General features: G+C 56.0%; 1 protein-coding gene across 39 annotated transcripts in view; it reads right to left on the reverse strand.

Moving 5' to 3' along the window:
* Positions 1-25,702, reverse strand: part of LRRFIP1 (LRR binding FLII interacting protein 1) — a 139,793-nt gene extending 114,091 nt beyond the window's left edge. For 34 of the 39 annotated variants that reach the window (XM_072719080.1, XM_072719081.1, XM_072719077.1 and 31 more), the window contains exon 1: positions 25,555-25,697. In XM_072719080.1, coding sequence (XP_072575181.1) covers positions 25,555-25,650 — 96 coding nt within the window. In that variant the 5' untranslated portion in view covers positions 25,651-25,697. Of the gene's footprint in view, positions 1-25,554 lie in introns of all 39 variants that reach the window. The other 5 variants (XM_072719085.1, XM_072719064.1, XM_072719059.1 and 2 more) reach the window with 1 other exon arrangement.
* Between the last annotated feature and the right edge of the window lie 1,011 nt (positions 25,703-26,713).

The following is a 26,713-nucleotide window of genomic DNA, read 5'->3' on the forward strand; positions in this document are numbered from 1 at the left end:
CCTATTTCTTTTTGCTTTTGTTAGTGTGGCTGATAGAAAATGACATCGGGGCTCACATTACATTTTGGACGGCAGGCACTGTCCTGGAGCTAACTCTCACCTACAGGAAACACAGTGGAGACGACACCTGAAGGGAGCCACCCCTAAGTCAAGATCGCAGGACAGTATAGTGGTCGGGTGACCTGGTGTCCACAACATGGGGGGAGAGCACGGGGGGGGGGCTTCCACGGATTGGAAGGTATGAGGAGCCAGGATACCTAACCGAGATGCGGGGGCTTTGGAAGATCCTGATTCTAGGAAACCAACTGTCAAAGGATATTTCTGAGATAAATTAGGAAACCTTCATTATGTTTTGGGGATTGGATGATACGATGCACTCGGGTCAGATTTGCTGTCTGGGACAAGCACCGTGGCTGTGCGAGAAAACGTCCCCGCTTTTCAGTTCCGTGTACAGAAGCGTGCGGGTGTGCGGCGACACGGCGTCTGGAATGTGCTTCCTGCGAGCACGCACAGAGAAAGAGCGAGAGGAAGCGCGTACAGCGAAGCCTTGTTGGGTCCAGCTGGGGGATGTGCAGGCGTCTGTTGTGGTCAGCTCCCTAATGCGGGATCGAGTCCCACATCGGGCTCCCCGTGAGGAGCCTGCTTCTCCCTCTGCCTCTGCCCCTCCCCCTGCTCATTCTCTCTCTTTCTCTCTAAAATAAATAGATAAAAAATCTTAAAAACAGAAAAAAAAAAAACCACAAAAACCTCTCCAACATAAAGGATGTGATTCACGTAGAGAGTAATTCTGGTGAGCACCTGAGGGACTATGAATTTACTCTGAATTCTCCTAATAAAAAATCTGCACCCCAGAGTGACCTGCGAGCATTTCAGAGGAGCACGTTGTGGGGGGAGGGGCAGAGGTGCCAAGAGAGCAATTAGGCTTTTCACCCCAAACGGACTTTACTCAACACCCAGCCGAGCTGGAGTCAAACCTGCACATCTACTCATCCGGTAGCTCAAGGCAAACCCTCTGGTGCCTCTTTAGCTCTCCTGTCCCACGTCCAATCAGTTAGCAAGCCCCATGGACTCTCCTTGCAGAAGGAACCAGAATCTAACCACTTCTCACCACCACCACTGCTCCACTCGGATCCAGCGGCTGCCAGCTTTCCGCCAGGTCAGTGTGTCGGCCTCTACTCTGGTTCCCCCCACCCCCAGCTGCCCCCTGAGTCTGTTCCTCATGTAGAGCCAGCCCTTGCTCATGTAGGTGGGTGATGGCCATTCATAGAGGAGTCAGTCTGAAGGGTGTGCTCTTGGGTTTTGCAGTGTACAACCTACACAGCTATCCACAGCGGTCCTATACCCAGCACCATGGAGAATCCTCTTAAAGCAGAGGCCAGAGCAGGCCTGTCTTCCAGGGGAGACGGCCAACAGCCACTCATTTCCATAGGGGAAAAAGCTCAAGTTCACCAGTGGCCTCAGAGGCGCCATAGGATCCAGCCCCCTGCTCCCTCTCTCACTGGGCTGAGCCTGCTCAGCCACCCAGCCTCCTGCTCAGGCTTGCTCTCCACGGCCTTTGCACCGCTCCCTGGTCCTTTGCCTGGAATTTCACCCCATCAGGGAGCCCTCTGCTGACTCCCCATCACCACAGCAGCCCCGCTTCCCTTCCTTAGGCTCCTGCTTTCCTTCACTGCACCTTTCAACACCTGACCTGTTACAGAGCTGCCTGTTGAGAAGTTTATCTTTAGGGCTGGGGGCGGGGAGGATGCCAGCGTTGCCCCGTGCAGGGCCCTGGTCCCCACCCAGAGCAGGTGATCCGTAGAAATCTGCCCAGTGGACGGGGGGATAGTGAAAGCAGGATGGTTGACATAAGGACCACGTCTTCCATTCTGGCCCCCGCACGTTGCTCCCTGTCGGGCATCAGGGGAGGAATGAGGGGAGGGGTGAATAAACACGTGGAGAGGCGGCCCCGGGGGCTGAGGCCCGAGTGATGCCGGCCCCTGGGGGCTGCTCTGAACCACCAGAGCGAGGAGGCGAGTACTAGAGGCAGAAAATGAAAAATAAAACAATGTCAAGACTCTGACGCTGTCAACAGTGGCCTGAAAAACACCATCTTCTTTTGAGAAAATTAAACCTAAAAATACACGGAGTGCCCTGAGGTTGGCCTACAATTGCATGGAACATCAGCAACTCTTAGCTGAGCACAGCTAGTTAGTAGTGCCCACCCTGTGTGCACCCCAGGGGCAGGGGCCGGCTCCCGGCAGGCAGCGGTGTGGACGCCCCCGGGCACAGCCCCCTTCCCCTCCTGCTCCTGCAGAAGCCACCGTGCTGGGCACCAGGGCCAGGCAGTAGGAAAGCCCCTGATTCAAGTGCAGGCTTGTCTACTCCCAGAATTCCCTAGGGCAGGCGCCTGGGGGGTGCAATCCACTGAGCATCTGACTCTTGGTTTCGGCTCAGGTTGTGACCTCAGGGTCGTTATCTCAGGGTTGTGAGATCGAGCCCCACGTCAGGCTCCAAGCTCAGCGGGGAGTCTGCTTGGGATTCTGGGGCGCCTGGGTGGCTCAGTCGGTTGAGCATCTGACTCTCCATTTTAGCTCAGGTCATGATCTCAGGGTCATGGGATCAAGCCCCACATTGAACTTTGTGCTGGGCACAGATTCAGCTTGAGATTCTCTCTTCTTCTCCCTCTGTGCCTGCCCCCCACCACCCCACGCTCTCTCTGTCTCACTAAAAAAATAATAATAGAATAAAGAATTCCTCGGGGCAGCCAGGACAGCAGAGCGGAAGCGTCTGGCTGCCACCACACCATCACACCCAGAGGGCAAACGGGAGAAAATCCTGAAAAGATCTGAGTCTTCCAGGATTCGAAGAAAACAGATCAGAGGTCACATAAGCTGCCTGATTTCAGTGCCTTTTCTTTCCTTCCTGTGGAATCCTGACATCACTTGTGCTTGGCGAGGGGGGGGGGGGCGCTCTCCAAGCACGACACACGCCCCCGTCCGTCCCGGGTCTAGGCTGCTCGGGCAGGGGGTGGCGGGGGCCCAGGCGATTTCTAGGAAAAACGGTCACAGTTGCTCAGCAGAGAAGCAATGTGACTTGAAATTAAACGTCAGGTCCTGTGTAACTGAACTTGTGTCTCAAGTGTCCAGCGTGCAGTGGACCCGCCGGACGCTCGAGAAACAACATACCTTTGATGTGTTGCCACCCGATTTCAGAAAAGAACAGTCCCTAAAAATAGGGGAAGCGGAGTGTCAGGGTGTCAGGAGCGTCAGCAGTGGCAGGAAGACGCGGTGGGCAGGGTAGCTATTTCCAGTCTCCGCACTCTTAACCACACAAGTGCGGCCACGCACATGCGGGGAGGGCTGGGGCTCTCGGCTCGCCTCCATCCCAGCTGGCTGGGGGCAGCCAGGCCTTCAAACTCAGCTTCAGCACAGGAACAAAACGAGCATGAGCCCGGAACCCACGTAAGGAAGCAAAACTAGGGGCGCCCGGGGGGCTCAGGCAGTTGAACATCTGACCCTTGATTTCGGCTCGGGTCATGATCTCAGGGTTGTGAGATCGAGCCCGGCATTGGGGTCCACGCACACCTCAAGATTCTCCTCTCTGGGGACGCCTGGGTGGCGCAGTGGTTGAGCATCTGCCTTAGGCTCAGGGCGTGACCCTGGGGTCCTGGGATCGGGTCCCGCATCGGGCTCCCTGCATGGAGCCCGCTTCTCCCTCTGCCTGGGTCTCTTATGAATAAATAAATAAAATCTTTAAAAAAGAAAAAAAAAAGATTCTCTCTCTCCCTCTGCCCCTCCCCGCCTTTCTATAAAAGAAAGAAAGAAGAAAGAAAGAAAGAAAAAAAGAAAAGAAAAGAAAAAAGAAAGAAAAGAAAAGAAAAGAAAAGAAAAGAAAAGAAAAGAAAAGAAAGAAAAGAAAAGAAAAGAAGAAAAGCAGAACCAAGCAAAACAAGCGGTGTATTTCTATGTCGTCTCAATTGTAGGTTTGTAGCTTCAGACGCGGCGGTACTCAGAACCAGCACTCAGTATTTCAGAACATCAAAGGAAAGACCAAGTTCTTCCCCAGATTCTGGAAACGTCCACAAGCAGAAGCGGCTCCTGCTTCAGGAATAGTGAGAAACGCAGCCTTGCCCGTGACCCCAATTTCTCAATGAAGATACTCAAGAAGGCGACCTTCACGCCACCTGAGCTGAGCCAGGCCCCGTCAGGGCCCACGCCGAGAGTGGGCTGAGGGGCTGGAAGGAAGTCCAGCGGCTGCCCTCACGGCAGCACAGGCCCTGCAGCCAACGGGGGGAGATCGAGCCCTGCTTCCCACCCCCTCCACCCCCTCAGGGGCTGCCCCGTCTAAGGGAAGGGGCATTGTCTCCTGTCTGGCCCTGCACCTGTTGATGGGTCTTCCTTTTCTGCTGTGCACAGAGGCCCTCGAATCGGCTTGAGAAGCCGGCTGGGCACCCTCCCTGCCGTCTGTGCTTGGAAATGATGTGTGGTCACTTCAGGGTGGCAGTGCTGAGAGCCAGTGAACAAGTCAGTGGCCTCTGCCCCTGCTCTGGGGACAGTGGAAGTCACCCAGTAGTGACCCCGTAGGACTGCCATGTGCCGAGGCCCTCAGACCTGTGATGGGCGTCCGGTGCCGACAAGAGAGAGAACCCTTTGCCATTTTAGGCCTCTGAGATCTGGGGTGCTTGCTCCCACATCCTAACCTTGCCTACCCTGATGATGCAAGGGTTCCAAATATTAACACTTAAAAGAAAGGAGAATTCAGAGTGAAAAGAGTCAACTGTGGAAAAGCCATGTGATGATGAGTGCGCAGATTTATACTAGATGACCCGGGCAGCTCATTTCTCCTTTCTACGGCTGTTTCTTCACTTTTGAGGCAGGAATAACAGTATCTACCTGTCGTAGTCTGCTCCGGCAGCTAGAACAAAATGCCACCACCTGATTTTGGAGGCTAGAGATCCAAGATCAAGGTGACAGCGAGCTTGGTTTATGGTGAGGGCTCTCCACCTGGCTTGTAGACAACCACCTCCCTGCTGGCGTGGCTCCTTTGAGCGCACGCATGGGGAGAGCTCCCTGGTGTCTCTTCTCATGAGGACATGAGTCTTACTGGATCAGGGCCTCACCTTTATGACCTCATTTAGACATAACTACTTCTATGGAGACCTCGTCTTCAAACACAGCCACACTAGAGATCAGGGTTTCCACACAGGAATTTGGGGGGTGCCCAAACATTCAGTGTATACACTCCCTTATGTGAAGATTTCGTGAGCACTTGTTCACTGCCGATACCACTGGTTCTGTCGTTATTTTGATCTTATCACCAAGGGGGCCCACAATGAATAATTAAGCTAAGAAAGAGGGGGAAGGTATCGTATTACAGGAGGAAGAACCAAGTAGGCCAGCTTTTATGCAATTCCTGATGCTGCTCTGTGTGATTCGGTGTCAACGCTTTCTACCTGGAGGCTTATAATTCTCTGCAATCCAGACATTTCGTCTTTAAAGGTATGGCCTGCGTTTTCTTCCATCTTTCTCATGTTCCATCACTCACTATTATAGTCATACCTCATCTTGTTGTGCTTTGCTTGGTTGTGCTTCACAGATACCGCAATTTTTACAAATAGAAGGTTTGTGGCAATCCTGTGTTGAGCAAGTCCATTGGCACCATTTTCCCAACATTTGCTCACTTTGTGTTTCTGTGTCACATTCTGGTGATTCTTGCAATATTTCAAACTTGTTCCTTATAATATTTATAATGGTGACCCGTGATCAGTGATCTTTGATATTTCTACTGTAATTGGGGGCGCTACGAACGTCACCCATGTAAGATGGCAAACTTAACCAATACGCTGGGTGTCCTGACTGCTCCACTCACCAGCCATCCCGTCTCTCTCCCTGTCCCCAGGTCTCCCTGTTCCCTGAGACACAACGATATTGAAATTAGGCCAACCAGTTAATAACCCTACAATGGCCTCTAAGTGCTCAAGTGAAAGGAAGAGTTGCATGCCTCTCACTTTCAATCGAAAGCTAGAAATGACGAAGCCTAGGGAGGAAGGCACGTGGAAAGCTGAGACGGGTCAAAGGTAGGCCTCTTGCACCAGTTATCCCAGTTGTGAGTGCAAAAGATAAGTCCTTGGGGAAATGAAAAGGGCTACTCCAGTGAACACACCGATGACAAGAAGGCAGAAGAGCCTCACTGCTGATGTGGAGAAAGTTTTCGTGGCCTGGAGAGAAGATCATTCCCTTAAGCCAAAGCCTAATCCAGAGCAAGGCCCTGACTCTCTTGAATTCTGGGAAGGCTGAGGGAGGAGGAGCAGCTGCAGGAGCAAAGTCGGAAGCTGGCAGAGGTTGGTCCGGGAGGTTTAAGGAAAGGAGCCAGTCGTCTCCATAACATACAGGTGTAAGGTGAAGCAGCAGGTGCTGATGGAGAAGCTGCAGCAAGGTGTCCAGATCTAGTAAGAGAACTAGTGACCGTGGCTACACTAAACAACAGATTTCCCCTGTAGACGAAGCAGCCTTATGTTGGAGGAAGAGGTCATCTAGGGCTTCCACAGCTAGAGAGAGGTCAGTGCCCGGCTTCAGGGCTTCAGGGGACAGGCCGCCTCTCTCGCTTGATGCAGCTGGTGACTTTACATTGAAGCTGGTGCTCATCGAGCATTCTGGAAATCCGGGGGCCCTTCAGAATTATGGGAAACCTACTCGGCCTGAGCTCTATAAGGCTGATGGCACATCTGTGCCCAGCACTGTTTACTGAATATCTTAAGCCCACTGTTGAGACCTACTGCTCACCAGAAAAGACTCCTTTCAAATGACGGCTCACTGACAATGTACTGGGTCACCCTGGAGCTGTGACGGAGAGACCATGAACTTCATGTTGTTCTCCTGCCTGCTGACCCAACATCCGTCCTGCAGCCCACGGGTTAAGGAGTAATTTTGACTTTCGAGTCTCATTATTTAAGAAATACATGTGATGAGGCCATAGCTGTCACAGTGGTTCCTCTGATGGGTCTGGGCAAAGTAAGCTGAAAACCTGGAAAGGATCCACCCTCCGAGATACCAGTAAAGACACGTGTGATTAATGAGAAGAGGTCAGAACGTCAACATCAGGAAGAGTTTGGAAGAAGTCGATGCTGGCCCTCATGGGGAAGTGGGGAAGTCACTGCAGACAGGCTGGAAGCGGCAGGGGAACCGGGGTTCCAAGTGGAGCCTGAAGTCGGGCCCAGGTCGCGCCCTCCCGTGGGACAGCGTGACGGGGAGCAGCTGCTTCCCATGGACGAGCAGGGAAGGTTGTTTCCCGAGACGGAATCCGTCCAGGTGACGCCGCTGGGAAGGCTGCTGTGGTGACAGCAGAGGACCGAGAGGTTCCCTGCGCTCCGGGGACAGAGCGGCGGTCGCAGAGCCAGGCTCCAGGCCCGGAGGACGTTCTGCAGGTGCAGCGTCGTCCAGCAGCGCCACGCGCGCCAGGGAGGCCGCAAGGGGAAGTCAAGCCACGCGGCAAATTGTCGTCTTAGCTCAGGAAGCCGCCACACACCCCGGCCTGGGCCCCACCCGGACCCTCGGCGGCCGCAACATCGAGGGGGGACCTGCTCCGGCGCAGGGATGGCGGCTCGCTGGGCGCTCCGACGGGGCCAGCATTTTATAGCCGCGAGGTGGCTTTCAGTTAAGGCTCGGACATTGAAAAAGCTTCCTGCTGCCGCACGTCTCCAAGGCGAGGCTGCCCCTCTAAGTCACGGGCGCTGGGAACCCCAGGTCCCTGGCTCGCCTAGCGCAGCCGCCTGCGCCCAAACCTGGGGGTCTCAGTGGTGCACTCGTGTTTAAGATGTTTTTCCCACGGGGGATCCCCGGGTGGCTCAGCAGTTTAGTGCCGCCTTCGGCCCAGGGCCTGATCCTGGAGACCCGGGATCGAGTCCCACATCGGGCTCCCTGCATGGAGCCTGCTTCTCCCTCCTCCTGTGTCTCTGCCTCTCTCTCTTTCTCTGTCTATCATAAATAAATAAATAAATCTTAAAAAAAAAAGATGTTTTCCCAAAGACAGAGAACCGTATTTTCGCTTCGCTTCTTCCCATCAGACTTCTCCCCTCGTTTTCAGTTACGCTAACGGGAGACAGCAGGAAACAAAACGAGCCACAAACACGTCCACTGGATGGCGGCTTCCGAGGGTTGCGGCAAAACTCTTGGGCTCACTAACGGGACTGGTCCCCCACGCGATGCTCCTCTGTCAGTGTCACGTGTCAATAAGCACGGCCAAGCCAAACCTGTGCTTTTAAAAATTGAGCTCCCTCCTCCAACTGAGGCCGTAAATGACCAGCTTGTGAAGAGCAAAGTGAGTGAAGAAGAAAGTCATCGTTTCCTTCTACTCATCACGGAAGACCTTCATTCGAACAATAATGCGGTATGAAGCCTCTCCCCACCCTCCAAAAACGAAAATGTAACAGCGTTAACTTCGCTGCCTACCTGGTTCACACTGCGAAGGGGCATGGCCCCTACAGGCCACACTAAGGAGAAAGCCAGTGACTCAGTGGAAGGCCGGAGAAGGGGCTCCGGGAGTGGGGAAGGAAGGTTTGGGCGTCCACGCCCACGGTGGTGAGCAGAACAGGCACAGACGCGGGTGAGGCCCAGGGAGCCGGCCGGCACGCCCGCAGTGGGGGGAAAAGGCTGAGGCCACGGGGCTGGGCCACGATCAGGCCGCGTCAGCCACCACAACGTACTCAAGGGCCTCCCCATCCCAGCTCCCAGGTTCACTGCTCACATCATATAACCTGCTTTCCACATCCACACTTGACAAAGAATTACTTACCCACCGACGGACTTCAGGGTGACACAGGATATCTGCTCAGCCTCCAAAGAGCGCTCTCACGTTTACTAATTATGGTGAAAGTTTCAACCCAGGATCACATATTCTTTTAGGAAGAGGAGTCAAAGTCCCCTCCCCGAGTGGGGGCTGGACTTAGGAACTTGCTTCCAGGGAATAGACCTGGTGAGGGGAAAAATACTATCCCTACGGTGGAGGACCCTGGCAGTCCCCTGCTCAGCCCGGTGGTCCAGGTCAACATCACCACTGATAGGCCGTACGACATCATGCACTGCCTGATGTGATGTGAGCAAGAGGGCCCTTCAGCTCCATGAAATCCTTCCCCCAGATCCACTACCTCGGTCTAATTAGGCAAATCTAAACTGAGAACATTTCACAGAAATGTCCACACTTCTTCACTGTAATTTCCACTGGCATGCCCTCCGACCGCCTCTAACACGCAGGCCAGCACAGGGCTTTTTGGAACCATGGCGCTTACATGAGGTTAAGGTCAGGCAAAGACAGCTATTTATTGCACCTGGCAGGATATATTAATACACCTAACTTCCTCCAGTCCAAACCCTGCGCCCCACCAGGGAAGCCACACAATAAAATGTTCTACAAACACGGTCCAAGTTTCTTCAGCCCTGGTAGAGTGCCATCAACCTCAGGAGAGCTTTCCTGGACACAGTACTTGCCTTTTTAGGGAATGCGAGCTCATGGCGCTGGCAATACATGGTGCAACCCGATCGCCCACATGCTGTCCAATGAACTCAAAGCCCCATCACCAGGATCATTCACAGATTTTTTCCAAGTGCACACATAATACAAAAAGTCAGTGGAGAAACACAAGGGAGAAAAGGTCACAAAAACAAGGAGCTGGAAAAGATGGAGCAATTGTCAGATAATTGGAACAGGGACAGAAGGCCGCGTGCCTTACTGCTCCTCCTATGTCCTGTTACGTGAAAGGGGAACACGGAGGCTCACTACGTGGGCCTGGGGAAGGTGGAACCAAAATGCACACTATAGAGACTCAACTCCCAGCCCAATTAGATCCTGCTGGCCATGGGTTTCTGGTAAATCTCCATTCACATATAGGTGACCACTGACGATCTTTGAAATCTTGCTCTAGTTTCACAAGAAACTGAACTTTCAAATGTGACTGACGTAAGGCTAATGCTATCCATCCATTCATCCATCCACCCATCTACTCGTCCATCCATCCATCTGTCCATCCATCTGTCTATTCATCCATCCATTCATCCACCTGTCCATCCATCCATCCATCCATCCATCCATCCATCCACCTATCCATCTGTCCATTCATCCATCCATCAGGCTCTTGTCCAGGGAGGGGGGATGGCTGCCCCACTCTCAGAAGGGGCAGCTCCTTGATGGCAGCCTTGCCAGGCTGAAGCAAGCGCATGATGACACATCTATTTGTGACTGGAAAAAGGGATCCAGTCCTTAGGCACTTGAGCAGGAAAAAGCCAAGCTGTTCTAATCCGGAATACCAGTGTCAATGCTGTTCTTCAGCTCGGTAAGAGCAGACTCACCAGCAGCATCAGCTCATCTGACGTAGCCCTTCTTAAGCTTGGGTGTGCATCAGAACCACCTGGGGGGCTTTCCTGAGCACAGATGGCCCGGCTCACCCCAGAGGCTCTGATGCAGGAGGATGGATGATGAGACGCAGCATTTCTGGCACCTTCCCAGTGGTGTGGGTACTGTGTGTCCAGAGGCCACATTTTGAGGACCATTGATCTGAGGTACCCTCAACCACCCTCAATTCCAACTTATCGTGCTTTGTCTTCTCAAAGTTGGTCAAGCAACTCAACAGCTGCTTAGTTCAGAGAAGCTATTGGGAACGTCTCCATCTGAGTGACTAGAACCATCTAGCTGATAAGCTGACCTATTCCACGTGCACAGAGTAGAAGCTGTTCTCTCACGAGACCGTCTGGTAGCACTTATGTGTTCCCGGCACTATGCAGGCTGCACACTTGGTCGGAATGCAGGGAATGTGAGGCACGAAGAGGTGTCAGTGAAGGCTAGAGAAGGCCTGGGCCCTCCCCGACGAGCCTGGAATGTGTGGGTCTGTGGTGGTCGTGGTCATGGCGACCCTCATCTGTTCCCCCCTCGCCTCCACGAGGACCTGACACCATCGGGTCTGGAAGCCCAGAGGAGGACCGCCTGCAGACAACGGCTCCTGTCCATCCCCCCACAACACGCCCACCTTTCCTGACTCCCACACTAGGCTTCCACCTGCTTCCTCCCCACCCGGAGAAGAAAGCAACAGCACCACCAGAAGAGAAACAGAGAGTGCCCTGCATGAGGAAAAACGCCCAACGCGCAGGGTCAGTGAGCACCTGCCCAAGTTCGGAAGCAGCTACAAACTAGCCCCAAACATCTAAGTGTTACGAATCTCTTTTACACTTTTCTGACAATAATGCCACCGCCACTTTCCGTTTGCAAAGCCCTTGAGGCTCTGTGTGCATGATCTCAAATATTTTGTCATCTGCGCCTCATGCGAACGCTGTGAGACAGGCAGCAGGTGTTATCCCTCCTTGCAGTCGAGGCCAAAGCTTAGTGGGGCTTGTCCCCGGGCACCCCACCCCCACCCCCTTCCCTCGGTGGGCAGCTCAGAGCCTGCAGCCTGGAGGTGAGGGCAGGAGCCAAGCCTCCGTCTGTCAGTCCGGATCGCTATAAATGTGGGTGGGTGGCAGGCAGGTGGCCACTGACCACACACGGTCTGTGACCAGAATGACCCCCTGCCTCGTTTTAGAGGGTGTGTGTGTGAGGAGACATGGTGCCTTGATGAGCGGCAGGAGTCCCTGTCCCAAGCACTATGTGTGTCCCCTCATCTAGTCCTCACAACCACACATCATCACCACTGCTTTATGGCGGCAACACCGAGGGGCCACGTGGCCTGTCCAAGGTGGCAAAGCCAGTGAACGGTGACATCAGGCTTCACACCCAGGTCTTCTGACTCAAGAGTTCAACTCTGACCTGCTAGGCTGTGTTTTCTCAAGGGTTTGCAAAATATCTCTAATCATGGGAATCAGGAGGGAAATGTATTTCACTGGTTATTTTAGGATTTCCCACAAAGCCGTCCATCACTGAAAGTAGCTATCAAGCCAAGAGAAGCCCCAAAGTGACTAACGGGGACCTGGCCTCGGTGGCACAGCCGTACCATGGCCTGTGGGTGGTGTGGGCCTCTGCAGATGAACTCAGGTTACCAATATGAAGACAGAATGATTCTATCTGCCCGATGAGCCTTCGGGATTTAGGAGGAGTCATCAGTGAAAGCCACTCCGTGTAACCCAAGCATGAATTCTGACAAAAGCAGCTCAAACCACTTGGAGGAAAAAAGCCACATTCAAAGGGTTTCATATCAGTAAGAAGCACAGTGGCCACCACACGTAGAGGGATTCCCCTTTATGCTTCCTCATTCCCCCAGCAGGTGGTTCTTGAGTGATGCCTGCCTGCATGCAAGGCTCAGGGTTCCCCCCGCCACGGGGCCTCGCGCAGCCCCCAGAGAGTGCCCCTCTGATGGGGAGATGCTGCTGCTAAAGGAAGCAGCAGCTCAGCGGAGAAGTGTGACAGGAGGAGTGGGGACATGGACTGCACGTCTCAGGCTCTGGGTGGGAGCTGCACAGGCCTGAGGCCTCCCAGGAAGGAGAGCCAGCCCCGTGAGGGTGGAGGGGACTGGGTGTCCCTGAGGAGGCCCAGACCCCGGCAACCGATGTGCCTCTCCTGAGGCCTCCAGCCACTGCTGTCTTCACACTACAGCTGAGGGATTGAAGCTGCAAGCCAGGGAAGGAGCACGTCCCAGAGCCCCTGTGTGGCAGGGCAGGCCCTGGAGAGAGCAACCACCCATCGTGAACACGGCATGGGCAAAGAACGGAAGCCTGGTGGTGTCTGGGAAGTCCTTTTAGGGGGCAACACTCAATAACCCAAGTTTTATAAAGCTGGGTACAAAACTAGCTTTGTCAACAGCTAAATGGAATTAGCTATTAGTTACTACTAGTTAGTTATAAACAGAATTTTAGTTATTACTACATAATAGACAGTGTAGATTATATGCATCAAAAAAGGGACAACAGGCCTCCAAATGGAGTCACTTGTGCTGAGCCCCGCATCAGCAAACCAGGACTTAGGACCCAACCTACCCGCAGTTTCAGCCTCTCCCGGGACTGTGACCTTAGCTGGTCAGTCTGGAATGACCTGGTCAGCACCAGGGAGGTGACCTGCCAGAAGGATCCTGCCGTCCTCCACACGGAGGAGTTGTTGCCAGAAACAAGCCCTTCCTGTTCCTGCTCCTCCTGCCCAGACAAGACTTGCATTTCATCCAGCCCGGGGCGGGGGGGGGGGGGGGGGGGGGGCTCCCTTCTGCTTCTAGATGGGACGCTGCCGGTTCATGGATCATCGGATGAAGCCGGTCAGGTCTTCCCATGTACTCAGTTGGGTTTGGGTTTGTCACAGACGTGATGCTCTTACCTGCTACGCTTTCCTATGTGACATCATTTTAAGAAGCCAGTTAGAGAGGACAGGGTACGGCCTGCCAGGCTGCAAGGCAAGGCTCCCACTCTGTCCTCCACTTGGTGCAATCATGAACCGCCATGTTCTATTTAGGGAAAGTTGGGAAAGTGTTTAGGGAAGAACGGATACACTAAAATAGTAACACTGTTCACACACACACATTAATTCCAAGCAAAAAAGGTCTATTAGGCCAAGAGGAATCCAAAAGCCAAATTTTCCGTTAAGGAGAGGGATGGCAGGCGGCGTGTTTTCCTTCACAAATGGCCCAAGGCAGTGGAGGCCAGAGGTCTGAGCCACAGAGGGGAATATGCCACGTGGTTAAATTGCTCCTGTCCCCACCCTCCCTCACCCCCCGGAGCCTGAGGGGGACCCACATGCCCTGGACCAAGGGCCTGGAGAGGGTGTTGGGGAGGAGAGTGTTGGGACAGCACCCATTTTCCGTCCCGCCCCGGGAGAGGATGGAGAGGTGGAGGCTGCGCACCACTTTCTCAAGAACAAGTGTCTGGGCCCCAGCACGGCCTCGAGATCTATTTTGAGGAGTTCAGCTATGAAGTGCAAGAGCAGCGTGCCTTTGAGGAGAAGTGAGGACGACTGTAATCCTACGGACGCGTGCTGTCGCTGGGCTTCCTGTTGTCTCACACCAGCTCCCTTCAGATCTGGGGGGCTCCCTAGGGCGGGGGGGCTCTGGGGTCCTCATGGGTTGCCAGTACCCCCCAGTAAGGCTGAAGCTTCCCTCCCCCCTCCTCCCGCAGCACACCTGGGATTTCGAGGGAGGGGGTGCTGCGGGCAGGTGCCCTGGAGAGGCCTCTGCTCTCAGTGGACAACGTGGCCGAGTGGGCTCCCTGCCCGTCTGGGGGCCTCGAGCAGGACAGAAGCATCATTGCGAGCCTGGCCACTTACTGTCCTGAGACTTCTCCCAGCAGGTGGGCCTCGGGGTTGGGGGAGAATGGCAGACTCAGGAGGAAGCGCCTGGCTCCGTGTCCAGACAGGTCCCATCAGCCTTCCCCATCCTCAGTCTCCCCAGCATGAGGCCAGCAGCCAGTGTGAGGACGTGAACCCTGCCGGTCAGAAGGTCACCCCTGGGGCCCCTGACCTGTGGGCAGAGCCATCAAGTTTGTGGCCGATGTCCCAGCCTCCTGGTCTGCAGGTGCTCCTGGAACCTTCCGTCCAGCCCTCCAGGGCACAGTGCACCTGCTGACTTCCAGGATCCTGGGAGACCACAGGATGTGGGAGGGTGTGGGGGGGCAGGGAGGGCTGCGGGTGCCCCCCCCCGTCCCCACGGAGCAAGGGCGCCCACAGACAGAGCTGAGGGGCCATGGTGAGCAGCGCAGGGTGGGCAAAGGGAAGACGTGCTCCTCCACGGGGCCTTCTCATCCCCAGCAGCATCTGCCCACATCTGAAGCACTTCGGTTGTCACTTCCTGGCGGATGCCAGGGATGCTGCTAAATGTCCCACGAGGCACTGGATGCCCCCCCACCCCCCAGCAGAGAGTGGTTCCCCTGAATGTCCGCGGTGCCAAGGCTGGGAGTCCCTGACACACAAGCCAAGGAACGGGAAGGACGCAAGAAACCAAGACGAGAGGGGACGGCCGCACGACCACCGCTTCGCTGCGACGCACATGGCACGGGTGACAGACGCAGGTCATTTAGTGGCTTCCAAGAAGATAAACCCTCCAGGATGAGGCCCGGGTGGGGTGGCCCACCGCCTCCAGCAGGAGGACCGCAGGCCCTGAGGGCAGGCTGCCTGACAACGAAGCAGCTGCAAGCGTCTGCTGCTGTCTTACATCTATTTTTTTTTTAAGTTTAAACATTTTTTAAAAAGGTGTTATTTATTTATTTGAGAGACAGCACAAACAGGGGGAGTTGCAGAGGGAGAGGGAGAAGCAGGCTCTGCACCAAGCAGGGAGCCCGATGCGGGACTCGATCCCAGGACCCAGGATCGTGACCTGAGCCCAAGGCAGATGCTTCACAACTGAGTCACCAGGTGCCCCTTATTCTTAACTTCAAGGCCAAGAAGCAAAAGTGCCAATGAAAACTGTGGGCCCTTCCCATGTGATGCTCAGCTGTACACGTGCTGAGACCCTGCGGAGCTCTGTGGCCCTGAAGGTGCACGAGGAGCTCAAGTGGCAGCTGCCTGGGCTCCCACTCGGCGGCCACCTAAGCCATCCCAGGGCCCTGGCCCTGCACACGGGCACCGTCCTTCCCAGGGGTTCTTCCGACAGCCCGCTCTCTCTCCGCTCAGCTGCCCTGTAGGAGCAAGACCCGCACCTGCCCCTGGAGATGTGGCTCTGGGCACATCCTGACAGTCACGTGGTGCTGCTGTCTCTCTCTGGAGGTGGACACAGCCCCCCGAAGGCTGAAGACCCTGGGGTTCAGGCAGCGCCCACGTGGACCAGGCTGCCGGTCTGCATCTCCCTGGCCCCACTCACGACCACAGAGCCCCCGGGAGCGTTGCCCCCTTCCCACAGACAGAGGAAAGGAGGCTCGTTACAGTAAGCTCCTGGGGTCACCCAGGACGGCTGGGGGTGCTCTCCCCCGGGCCTGCATGTGTTTCCAGGCTGGACTTGGCTCTGGCAGCAGTCGGCCAGCCCTCCCCCGGGCTCTCCTCCTCTGTGCCTGGTCCAGCCCCGCATCGGGCTCTGTGCTCAGCCGGGAGTCTGCTTGAGGATTCTCTCTCCGTCTCCTCTGCCCTCCTCCTGCTCATGCTGCCTCTCTCTCTCTCTCTCTCTCAGTAAATAAATACATAAAATCTTTTTTTTTAAAGATTTATTTTAATTTATTTATGATAGACACAGAGAGAGAAAGAGAGAGGCAGAGCCACAGGCAGAGGGAGAAGCAGGCTCCATGCCGGGAGCCCGACACGGGACTCGATCCCGGGACTCCAGGATCGCGCCCTGGGCCAAAGGCAGGCGTGAAACCGCTGAGCCACCCAGGGATCCCATAAATACATAAAATCTTAAAAAAAAAATTTAAGCTGCATTTCTCAGGTGCACTAGCCATGGTTCAGGTGCTCAGCAGCCACACAGTACGCGGCGGGCAGAGAGAACACCGCCATCGCCGCAGAAAGTCCTCCTCAGCAGCACTGCCGCGGACGACTTGAAGATATATCTGGGATCACTTCAAGCAGTATCGTAGGGCATCCAGGATGGAGACATGTTAGCTGGTCAGTCAACACGGAAATCCCACCTCTCGGTCAATGTGGCCAACTCCCCATCCTCCCCTGTGCCCAAGGGATCTCATCATAAAAGAAGGCAAAAAATAAAAATTAAAGAAATCAGGGACAATGGTTAAAGAAAAAATAAAATGAAATAACGACAAACTTATGAGATGGAGCTTAAAAGCAAAACAAAAACTTCAGATCGCCTGGTTTCTTTAGGTTTAAATATTATCACGACCACTGTGGATTTTTTCACGTACCCCCCAGGGCCAAGAAGTGGGTGGAAGCATCGCAATATAATCCTGCAGGGGAGCCGCTCAATGGCTCTGGCTCCTACGTACTTGCTGATCCGAGAGTTTACCCACTGCCAGGACCATATCACATTCTGCCTACCTAAACTCTCCAGGTATTTCATGTTTGCTTTATAGCTCAGATCTTAGAGAACTTTCCAAACAAATAAATGAATTATCCTGGATGCCTGAAGCTATGAAAATTATATTTTTCTACCTCCGTCTGTTTGCTCAACCTAGTTTGATGTTTTATTCCACTCCCAGCAAAAGAATATCATAATGACCAGTTCCCTTTGTTTGGGCTGCATGGACATTAGAAATTATTCTGTCCTGGTATAAATCTCAGATAAAATTTCTTTTTTTAAAAAAAGATTTTATTTATTTATTTGAGAGAGAGAGAGAGCACAAGCAGAGGGAGGGGAAGAAGGAGAGGGAGAAGCAGGCTCCCCTGCTGAGCAGGGAGCCTGATGCAGGGCTAGATCCCAGAAGCCTGGAATCGTGACCTGAGCTGAAGGCAGACACTTAATCAACTGAGCCACCCAGGTGCCCTCTGATTAATTTTCAACATTCTTCTCAATCCCACCACCCTCTTAATCAGAAACAAAACTCTACCTATAGGCACCAAATTACAGAGGTTTGGTTTGTTAGCATTAAGCAATATTCTCTTCTAACACTGACACTGTCCAGGGCACTAGCCTTGCGGGGGATGTGGGTTCCCATCCAAGCTGTGTGCCTGTGCCCTGAGGAGGTAATTGATGTACCAGCATTTAGCCAGCCTACTGCACCCCCAGTGTTGTCCTGGTCACACCCTGCGGCACCTCCCCTCCTGGCTTTTGCACAAACTGTCCTCTTGGTGTTTTAGTGCCTCGTCCTCAGACCGGAAAGGATGGCCAAGGATCACCACGCATCTGGGAGAGGCTTCAAGATGAACAATAGAGGCTGCCGCAGACAAAGGACAAAAAGAAACAGCCCATAATGGGGGGACAAAAGAAGAGTTTTGGAGAAAGCAACAAGTTAACATTCCTCAGAACGACAAGAAAAGGTGCCACATTTGTGAATCAGAGAGGAAGCCATAAAAAGGAACAAAGAACAATAGCCAAAAAAAAAAAAAAAACCCTCTTAGAAATTAAGTATAGAATGGATAAGTTTAGCATAAGGTGTGGAAAATAAAGCTGAGTAATCTCCCTTATGGTATCACCAGGAGAAGAAAGTTAGAGATTGGGAATGAAAAGAAAGTTATAGCAAAGGAGCTGCTATAAAAGAGAACAGAGGAAATGATGGTGGGGAGGGGGAAATTCAGAAAACTTCCCGGAACTTTGGGATACAAGTTTTCAGATCCAATGACTTCGATGAATGCTTAATAAACAGAAAATAACCCACTCAGAGCACTAAAGATCAAGAGAGGGTCCTAAGAGCTTCTAGAGAGTAAAAACAGAGACTATACAAGATGCTGGAAATACACAATGCATCAAAATTCTCAGAGCAATCCCGGAGGCTGGAATCAAGTGGAAAGAAATGTCTTAAAATTGTGGTGGAAAAAAGCTTTCAATTTTACTGTATTGGTAACTGTGAATTTATTTTATTGAATAGACAACTGGGTCACATGGTTCAATATCCAAAGAGCATCGGGGCGCGTGGGTGGCTCAGTCAGTTGAGCGTCCGACTCTTGATTTCGGCTCAGGTCGTGATCTCAGGGTCTTGGGACAGAGCCTGGCGCTCAGCAGGGGGTCTGCCTGAGATCCTCTCTCTCCTTCTCCCTCTGCCCCTCCCTCCCATGCATGATCGCTCGCTCTCAAATAAATATTTTTTAAAAATATCCAAAAAGCATGAAAAGGGACACCTGACAAATCTGCTTCCACTCACATCCCACACTCCGCTTGTTCTCCCAGGGTTTCTTTGCGCTAATGCAAACAAATCACCACCGTTCTCACAAAAGGGACAGCACGCTAGTTTTATTTTCTGCACATACACTTCTTTCCAGCATAACAATACATACTGGAAAGCATTTCAAAGAATACATAGAAATCTTTGTCATTCTTTGGGAAATTATTTTTAACCTAGAACACTATCGAACACTATCATCAGCCAAACCATCAATCAAGCATGAGGAGGTAGGATAAAGACATTTTCAGATATGAAAACCCTTAGAAAAGGCATTCTTTCTCAGGAATCTACTGAAGGACGTGTTCCAGCAAAATGAGATCTCAATCCAAGCAAGAGGACAACACAGAATCTGGCGAAGAGGGACCCAGCGACAACAGAAAAGTGGCAAGGAGAACTGTCAGGATGGCAGCACAGGGAACGGCGAGTCCTGGGAGTGCCCAGAGAGCCTGGGTCTCGAGGACAGGCGCCTCCAGGGTCCACATCCAGGAGGGGATGAAGGGGAAACGGTAGCTTGTCTGGTTTGTCGACTCACACAGGAAATAGTGCCCTGAGGGGTCCTGTTGAAGTTTTTGAAGAACTAGATGTGACCTACCTGGAGACAGAAGAGCAATGTCTTAAAATGTCTTAAAAAAAAAAACAACATACAAGTCATGAAGTCCAGAAAAGGCAGAAAACCGCCCAAGCGCAGAACCTCAGAGCGTGCCGCCTGGCTCTGCAGGCACACCACGTGTGACATCACCGTCACCACCAGCCTTTACTAGGCTCCTGTCCTCGTGCTGAGGTCTTTTCATAAAACAGCTCTTTGATTCTCATGAACACCCATGGGAGGTGCACTCAGAACTTTCCTGTCTGAGCTACGGGACAACTGAGGCACCATGCAATGAAGCAACTTGCCCTAGGTCACGGAGCACACCCGGGAGGACCAGCATTTGGATTCAGGAATCTGACCCTACGAGCACGTACTCTCTACTGGCCTGAGGTTCTACTACAACATAACTGTGGTGTGAAGATGAGGGGAGCAAGAAGCCGGGGGGAGACCCAAGCGGGGCCCCATCCTCCCGGCCAGGAAGCCGGCGGGCAGTGGCCACCCTTGCATGGACGATCAATAGAGTGTGCACACAGGTTATTTATAAACACGGGGCCAATCGCCAGATTGTTCAGGGTCCTGTCAGGCCATTAAGAACCTGGCCTTTATGCAGTGATATGAGACGCCATTGGAGAGTTTTAATTAGGGAGGCGACAGGAGCTGACATATTTTAAAGGCTCACCAGCTGCTGAGTGGAGAGTGGCCTGAGAATGTGGGACAAGGGTAAAGACATAGATTACCTTCGTTAAATAAACATTACATTTTAGACGTTGAGAGAATGAAAAAATCCAGAGAGATGAAGAATGCAAGGACAGAAGGATCTTGACTCTCCCATGAAATGTGACGCCCGATGGCCTGAGGTCGGCTGGGGACAACAGTCCCAGAGATGGGAAGCCAGTCGGCTCGATGGCAGGACTCGGCTGGTAGTCAGGCCTTGGATGGAGCCAAGGACTGGATCCAGGAAGAGGAAGCAGCCTGGATGCTGAACGGCCCCTTCCTGGTTACCTCGGGCGAGTCACCAGCCCCCCTGAGCCTGCTTCTCTATGTCAGACAGAGATACTCTAAAGTCTGCTGGTGGGACTTAATGTAATGATGGGGGGAGCTTTTGGGGGGAGCATCTGGCACCCTGCAGGCCTCAGAAGCTACCTCAGTTTCCCCCTGCCCCCTTTCCAACCCTACACCCCGACCAGGCTCATGATTGACAGGCTCAACTGGAATCCAGGTCCTGATGTCGGCCCGCCGTGCCCCCTCTGTGTGTCACCCACGTACACGTCGCAGCTCTAACCACGAAACCGATGAACCATGAGGGTCACCCAGAAAGGGGGAGGGAAACAGCTGGCTCTCTGACAGAAATAGCTGTGGGGCGCGGCCCGCCGGCCACCAGCCACCGGCCACCGGCGGAGTTTCGGATTCCCCTCGAACCAGAACCATCCTGTTGGGAATCGCGATGGCCCAAGGTCCCAGGAGCAGCGTGTGCAGCTCCCCGATGGCCCAGACCTACTGAGAAAGACCCTCCCGGGATGCTTGTCTTGTCACATTCCCGACGCTGTCGATGGTGCAGCAGGATGTGCATGTCTGTCCTGGGAGGATGGGCCCGGCGAGGCCAGGGCCACTCCTGGGTGGCTGCCTCAGAACCGGAGCCGGGCGGCTCTCCTGCCTGCTGGGCCCACTCCCCTCACCGGCTCCCACTCCCCGGAAGAAGGGGGGGGGCCACAAGGGCCTGAGAACACCAGATGACGCCACCCGCCACAGGCCTGCGGGCTCAGCTGCTGGCCCGCCTCAGCAGAGCAACGTCCCCTGGAACAAAGGCGCGAGGGGGACGGTTCAAAGGAAGCAAAGTGGGCCGCAGCCGCAAGAGCAGGTCCGGGGAAAGGCTGGCGTCTGCGCCCTCCCACTGAGGGCAGGGCCCGCACCCACAGGGCCCGGAGGGGGCCGGATCTGCTGAGAGCAGAGGAAGGTGAGGCGAGGCGCCCAGCTGAACCAGATTCTGGGGGCTGCCTGGAAAAGGACGTGTGGGCCCAACCCCCAGCTCGGCTCGCAGCACCTTGTGGCTCCAGGAGAAAGCAGACGGGTCCCTGAAGACGAGCTGGCCTAGGAAGGCTAGTTGGGACGCATGGGGTGAGGGGCCCGGGCGCTGAGACGGGAGGGGTGGCAGGATGAGAATGTCCTGTACTTATAGGATGACACAGAATGAAGCCTGCGGCCTTCCTAAGTTGGGGTCCCCAGAAGCAGAGCCTGAGGCAAGGATTTGTATGCGGGTCTATATCAGGGAGCACAGCCGGCAAAAGAGGAGTGAGGGCAGCGGCCGGGCAGGGGCAGGAGGCGGCCCCATCCCACAGGGAGCCGGGACTTGGGACAAGGGAGGGGATGTTTGGTATCCTCACACCGCTTGGCGACAGCTGCAGGCGGCCTGGCTGGGGGTGTCAGGCCCCTCCTCCACAGCCACTCCTGTGCGCTGGGCACCCCAGTGGACAGCGGGCACCAGGAGTCGGCCCTGCCACCAGGAGGGAGCCAGGTGGGCACCACCTGCGCGCAGAGGAGGCCCTGGGGACAGTCACAGGAATCCACGCGTGTGGACAGGGGGTGCCTCACTCCCCACCGCGCTTAAAGGGCCCGCAAGCTAGTTTCCAATGCAGCTCGCATGTCATCATTATTATTATTTTTTAAATACTGTCGCCAGGGGATCCCTGGGTGGCTCAGCAGTTTAGCTCCTGCCTTTGGCCCAGGGCGCGATCCTGGGGTCCAGGGATCGAGTCCCACATCAGGCTCCCGGCATGGAGCCTGCTTCTCCCTCCTCCTGTGTCTCTGCCTCTCTCTATGTCTATCATAAATAAATAAATAAATAAATAAATAAATAAACAAACAAACAAATAAATAAATAAATCTTTAAAAATAAATAAAAAATAAATAAATACTGTCGCCACTCTCCATTTGAGAGAGATACTCTGAGTGGCCTCAGGCACGGGGAGCGCAGAATCGCCCCCCTGGGTGGCACAGAGCTGAAGGGGAGCTTGGGATGCTACCAAAATCCTTGAGCGGAATGTTCAACGCGGCAGGAGAGAAAAACAGATGTGCTTTGGAAGCCCCTTTCCCCAGGGTGTGAGAACCCCTGCTCACACCTCCCGCGGCGCGGGCAGCTCCCAGCGCCCACAGGACCTTCCTCCTGACAACGTCTTGCCCAAATCCCACCTCGGAAGCGAGCTACCTGGGCTCCCAAGGCATCTACGGTGTTCTCAAGTTCCAAGTACGCTTACCATACACCTGCCTCGGCTGTCCCACAACCGAGCTGCAGAAATAGGAACTGTCACCTTCCATGTGGCAGGCGCTGCTCCAGGTGGGTGCCCAGGGTTCCCGAGGCCTCTGCAGGGGCCGCTGAGCCCCCCATCCCTGCCCGCTGGCTCTGCCTGCTTCCTGGTGACCCCGCTCCCCCCGCCCTCCCTGTAACCTCAGCCCAGAATGCTCCGTTTACTCTCTAGAGGGCATGTTCCCTGACGCATGTCCACTCACCCTCCTGTCACCCTCTAAAATGGTCCCCAGTGTTCATTCAGGTCCCCTCACCCCTGCAAATGCTTCAGAGGCAGCAGCCAACTTCCCCTATCTCCAGGACGGGCCTGGCGGGAGGGAGGACTCCCCCCACCCCACACCACCCCCAGCACAGGGACTGGTGCGGGCCATTGAGTCAACAGTCCTGGTCACAGTTTGGCTCGGGGGTAGCCAGGGAGCCGCGTGGAGATCTGTCCGGGAAGATACTCCCAGCTCTCAGGAGAGAGCCTGGGCCTGGGCTCGCGGGGGGCAGCGCGGGAGCAGGGCCGCCCGTCAGCCTGAAGGCGAGGCTGCCCGAAGGGGACGGCGCAGCAGAGCCAGCTGCAAGGTGCTATGGAGAGAAGGGGCCGCGGGTGGGGCTGCCCAGGAATCCGTGCTCCAGCCAAAGTATTTCCCCTGGTGGATTCACATCGCCGCCAGTCCAGGTCAGCGTTTCTGTCACCGAGAATAACTCCAGATGCCACTTCCCCCAGGAAGCTGCCTCTCAGGGCCATTCCTAGGCCCCTCAATAAGCTGGAACTCTCGCTTCCAAACTTTTCCGGGCACAATATCCACGCCCTTTTAATACCAGATCTCTTGCTATCTTCTACTGTTACTGATCTTCAGGGTCAGAACCCGTCTTGACCCACCTCTTCGTGGGCAGATCCTCTTCAGGTGCATCCCTAAATCCTAGTCCCCCCGGGACAGGTGTTTAGAGAGCAGGGCACGCATCCGCTGAGTCAATGAGCGAATAGGAATGGACTAAACTCAAGAAAATTTTGTTAATTTTTATAAGAACTCAAGAACTCGACGGTGAAATGACACCTGCCATTTGAACAGCGATTCTAATTTTTACAGTCGGGAAATATCGTGCAATCGGAGGTGAAACATTACACGTTGCACCTGCAACATTATAGATACCTGCCACTCACACCTGAACCAAGCCAATCTGTGGCTGGTTTGATCAGGAGGGCAGGTGGGTGGGGCTTACACTCACCCCATTTGTCACCGTATGTCTGCTGGTCATTTTTCTTAATCTCGACTGAGCGCCAAGGGGGATTTCTTTCCCGCACTCTAGAGACATGAGAACAGACGCTGAGAGGGGCCGAGTGACTCACTTCCCCAGGATGGCATAGCTCTTCTGTGAGGTGTGTGCAGTTTCACAGCCCAGCACTGACTCCCCAGTCTGAACCTGTCACTGCCAACTGCATCTCCCTGGCTGGTGGGCAGGGACACGGGGTCCAGGTCCTTGGGACCTCAAGGACGTCAGCCCAGGGAGCATCCCTAGCCTTTCCTTCCAACCCACACCAGCAGATACGAGGTAGACCTCGGGAGCTCTCGTACTGCTCATTCCTTTGTCCATAAGCACCGACGGAAAGACAGGGCCCAGGATCATCAGTCACCTCTGGCCTTCCGAGGACACTTGTTTGGTTTCCAGTCAAACACATACCTGAGTGACTGTCCTCATAGGGGTGGGGATCACATTCAAGCTACCGCATTTAGCCAATGTCTTTATTTAGCCAAATGTACTTTAAGTCCTGGTACTTCTTTTGTCTAATAACGCAACGTGCCTAGGAGCACCTAGCACATGCCTGAGGCTGTGCGGAGCTCTGGGGACAGGCAAGTGAGTAAGGTATGTCCTGCTTGGGCGTCACCTTCTACAGGGTGAACAAATACAGCTGAGGCGAGGTGGCCCCACACCAGGTGTAAGGAGCCAAGTGGAGGCGGGGAGGGAGACTTGCCTGGGGTGATGGGGGCCGTCTCCGGGAAGACACCAGTCTACAGTGGGTTTTCAGGGATGTATAAGAGTTTGCTTGGAAAGCCCCTTCCCTTTTCATTCGGAGGAGGACCAAAGTCTTTACCCATTTCAATGTTCAACACACACGGACTGACGGCGGGATGTCCATAAAAGCAAAATCAAGCATCTGCCACGAAAAGCGCCAGGGACGGGTTAGAGTGGCCTTCAGCAAGCAGCCGAGGGAGGCAACCGGAGCCCACAGCCTGAATGGTCTGGAAGTTATTCCACGTGCCAACAGCCAGACTCAGACGAGGGCCACGGAGAGCGGGGATTGGAAGGAAGCGCAAGAGGAGGGATGAGGCGCATCTGCTTATACACTGCGCGGTGGGCGCACTGGGACCCTGGGGAGGTGCAAAGGGCCCGCGAGCAAACTCAAGGACTGGGCTCCGCTTCCCCTGCGCCCACCCGAGGGGCGACTGTCCCAGGTCACCGGCTGTTTCACAGAAGGCGGGGGCCTGGGGGAGGCGCTTGCACAGACGCGCGGCGCTCCTTTAAGGTGCGACCCTGAGAGCTCACCGGGAGCCTCTGAGACGCCCAGGAAACTCCCAGGAACCTCGGGGGAAGCCACTGGGGCAGGACGAGGCTTCGCGGCGGCCCCGCAGCTCACGGCCCCGCAGCTCAGGGCCCCGCAGCTCAGGGCCCCGCAGCTCACGGCCCCGCAGCTCAGGGCCCCGCTGCACCTGCGTGACCGTCGGTGACCCGCAGCGCCATGGGGCCTGGGCGGCCCGGCCTCCTCCCTCCGCTCCGGGTGGGCTGCCAGCTCCCCGGGCCACAGAGCGGGCGCTCGCCCCCGCCCCTGCACCCCCCGCCCCTGCACCCTCTGCCCCCCGCCCCCGCCCCTGCACCCCCCGCGCCCCTGCACCCCCAGGAGGACGGCGGCCCCGGGAGCCCTGGGCGAGGCCTGTCTCCGCGGCCCGAGGACCCGAGCCCGCCCGCCGACCTCCCGCCCGCCGACCTCCCGCCCGACAGACCGACCCACAGACCGACCGGCCGACCGACCCCCGCCGGGCGCCCACCTCGCGCGCGATCTGGCTCAGCGCGTCGTCCTCCGCCGTCAGCCGCTCCCGCGTGGGGGGCCGCCTGCGCCCCGAGCCCTGCGAGCCCATGTCCATCCGCGCCCGGGCCGCCGCGCCCGCCGCACCCGCCCCCCTCGGGCCGCCGGCAGCTCCGCCCCGCCCCGCGCTCCGCCGCGGCGTCATGGCGTCAGCGGGCCCGTGGCTCGGCGGAGGGGCGGGGGGACGGGGGGGGGCTGGGCCGAGGGGCGGGGGGGCTGGGCCGAGGGGGGGGGGACGGGGGGGCTGGGCCGAGGGGCGGGGGGGACCCGGAGGGGGGCTGGGCCGAGGGGCGGGGGGGGCACCGGGGGGGCTGGGCCGAGGGGCGGGGGGACCCGGGGGGGGGGCTGGGCCGAGGGGGGGGGAGACGGGGGGCGGGGGGGGACGGGGGGGGCTGGGCCGAGGGGCGGGGGGGCACCGGGGGGGGCTGGGCCGAGGGGCGGGGGGGCACCGGGGGGGGCTGGGCCGAGGGGCGGGGGGGGGAACGGGGGGGGGCGCTCGGCGGAGGGGCGGAGGAGGGAGCGGGAGGCTGGGGGACGGGGACACCCTGGGGGGGGCGAGGGGGCGGGGGGGGGCAGGGACACCCTGCGGGGGAGGGGGGAAGGGGACACCCTGGGGGGGCGAGGGGGCGGGGGGGGGCAGGGACACCCTGCGGGGGAGGGGGGAAGGGGACACCCTGGGGGGGCGAGGGGGCGGGGGGCGGGGCAGGGACACCCTGCGGGGGATGGGGGGACGGGACTCGGAGGGGGCTTTAGGGCTTTACACGGGGGTGGGGACGGGGACACCCTGGGTGGGGCGAGGGGCCGGCCGCGGGGACACCCTGGAGCGGGGATGGGGACGCGGAGGCTGCAGAGCCAGGACAGGGCAGAGGGGGGCGAGGAGCCGGTGCGCGGGGAGCGGAGGAGACTCCTGGGAGCGCGGGACCTTCGGGGACTCCAGGAGCCGGGGGCGGGGACAAGGGCGCGGGGACGCCCCAGGAGGGGACTAGGACCTGGCACCGGACCGCAGGGACGCCAGGGGCAGTGAGGGGGGGCGCGGGGATGCCCAACCTGGAGACAGGAGACAGCGGGAGGTTTTTGAGGGCTTGGGGTCGATGGCTCAAGGACAGGGTGGCGATGGGGCT

The sequence above is a fragment of the Vulpes vulpes genome, chromosome 9 (genome assembly GCF_048418805.1).
Source record: "Vulpes vulpes isolate BD-2025 chromosome 9, VulVul3, whole genome shotgun sequence".
Lineage (NCBI taxonomy): Eukaryota > Metazoa > Chordata > Mammalia > Carnivora > Canidae > Vulpes > Vulpes vulpes.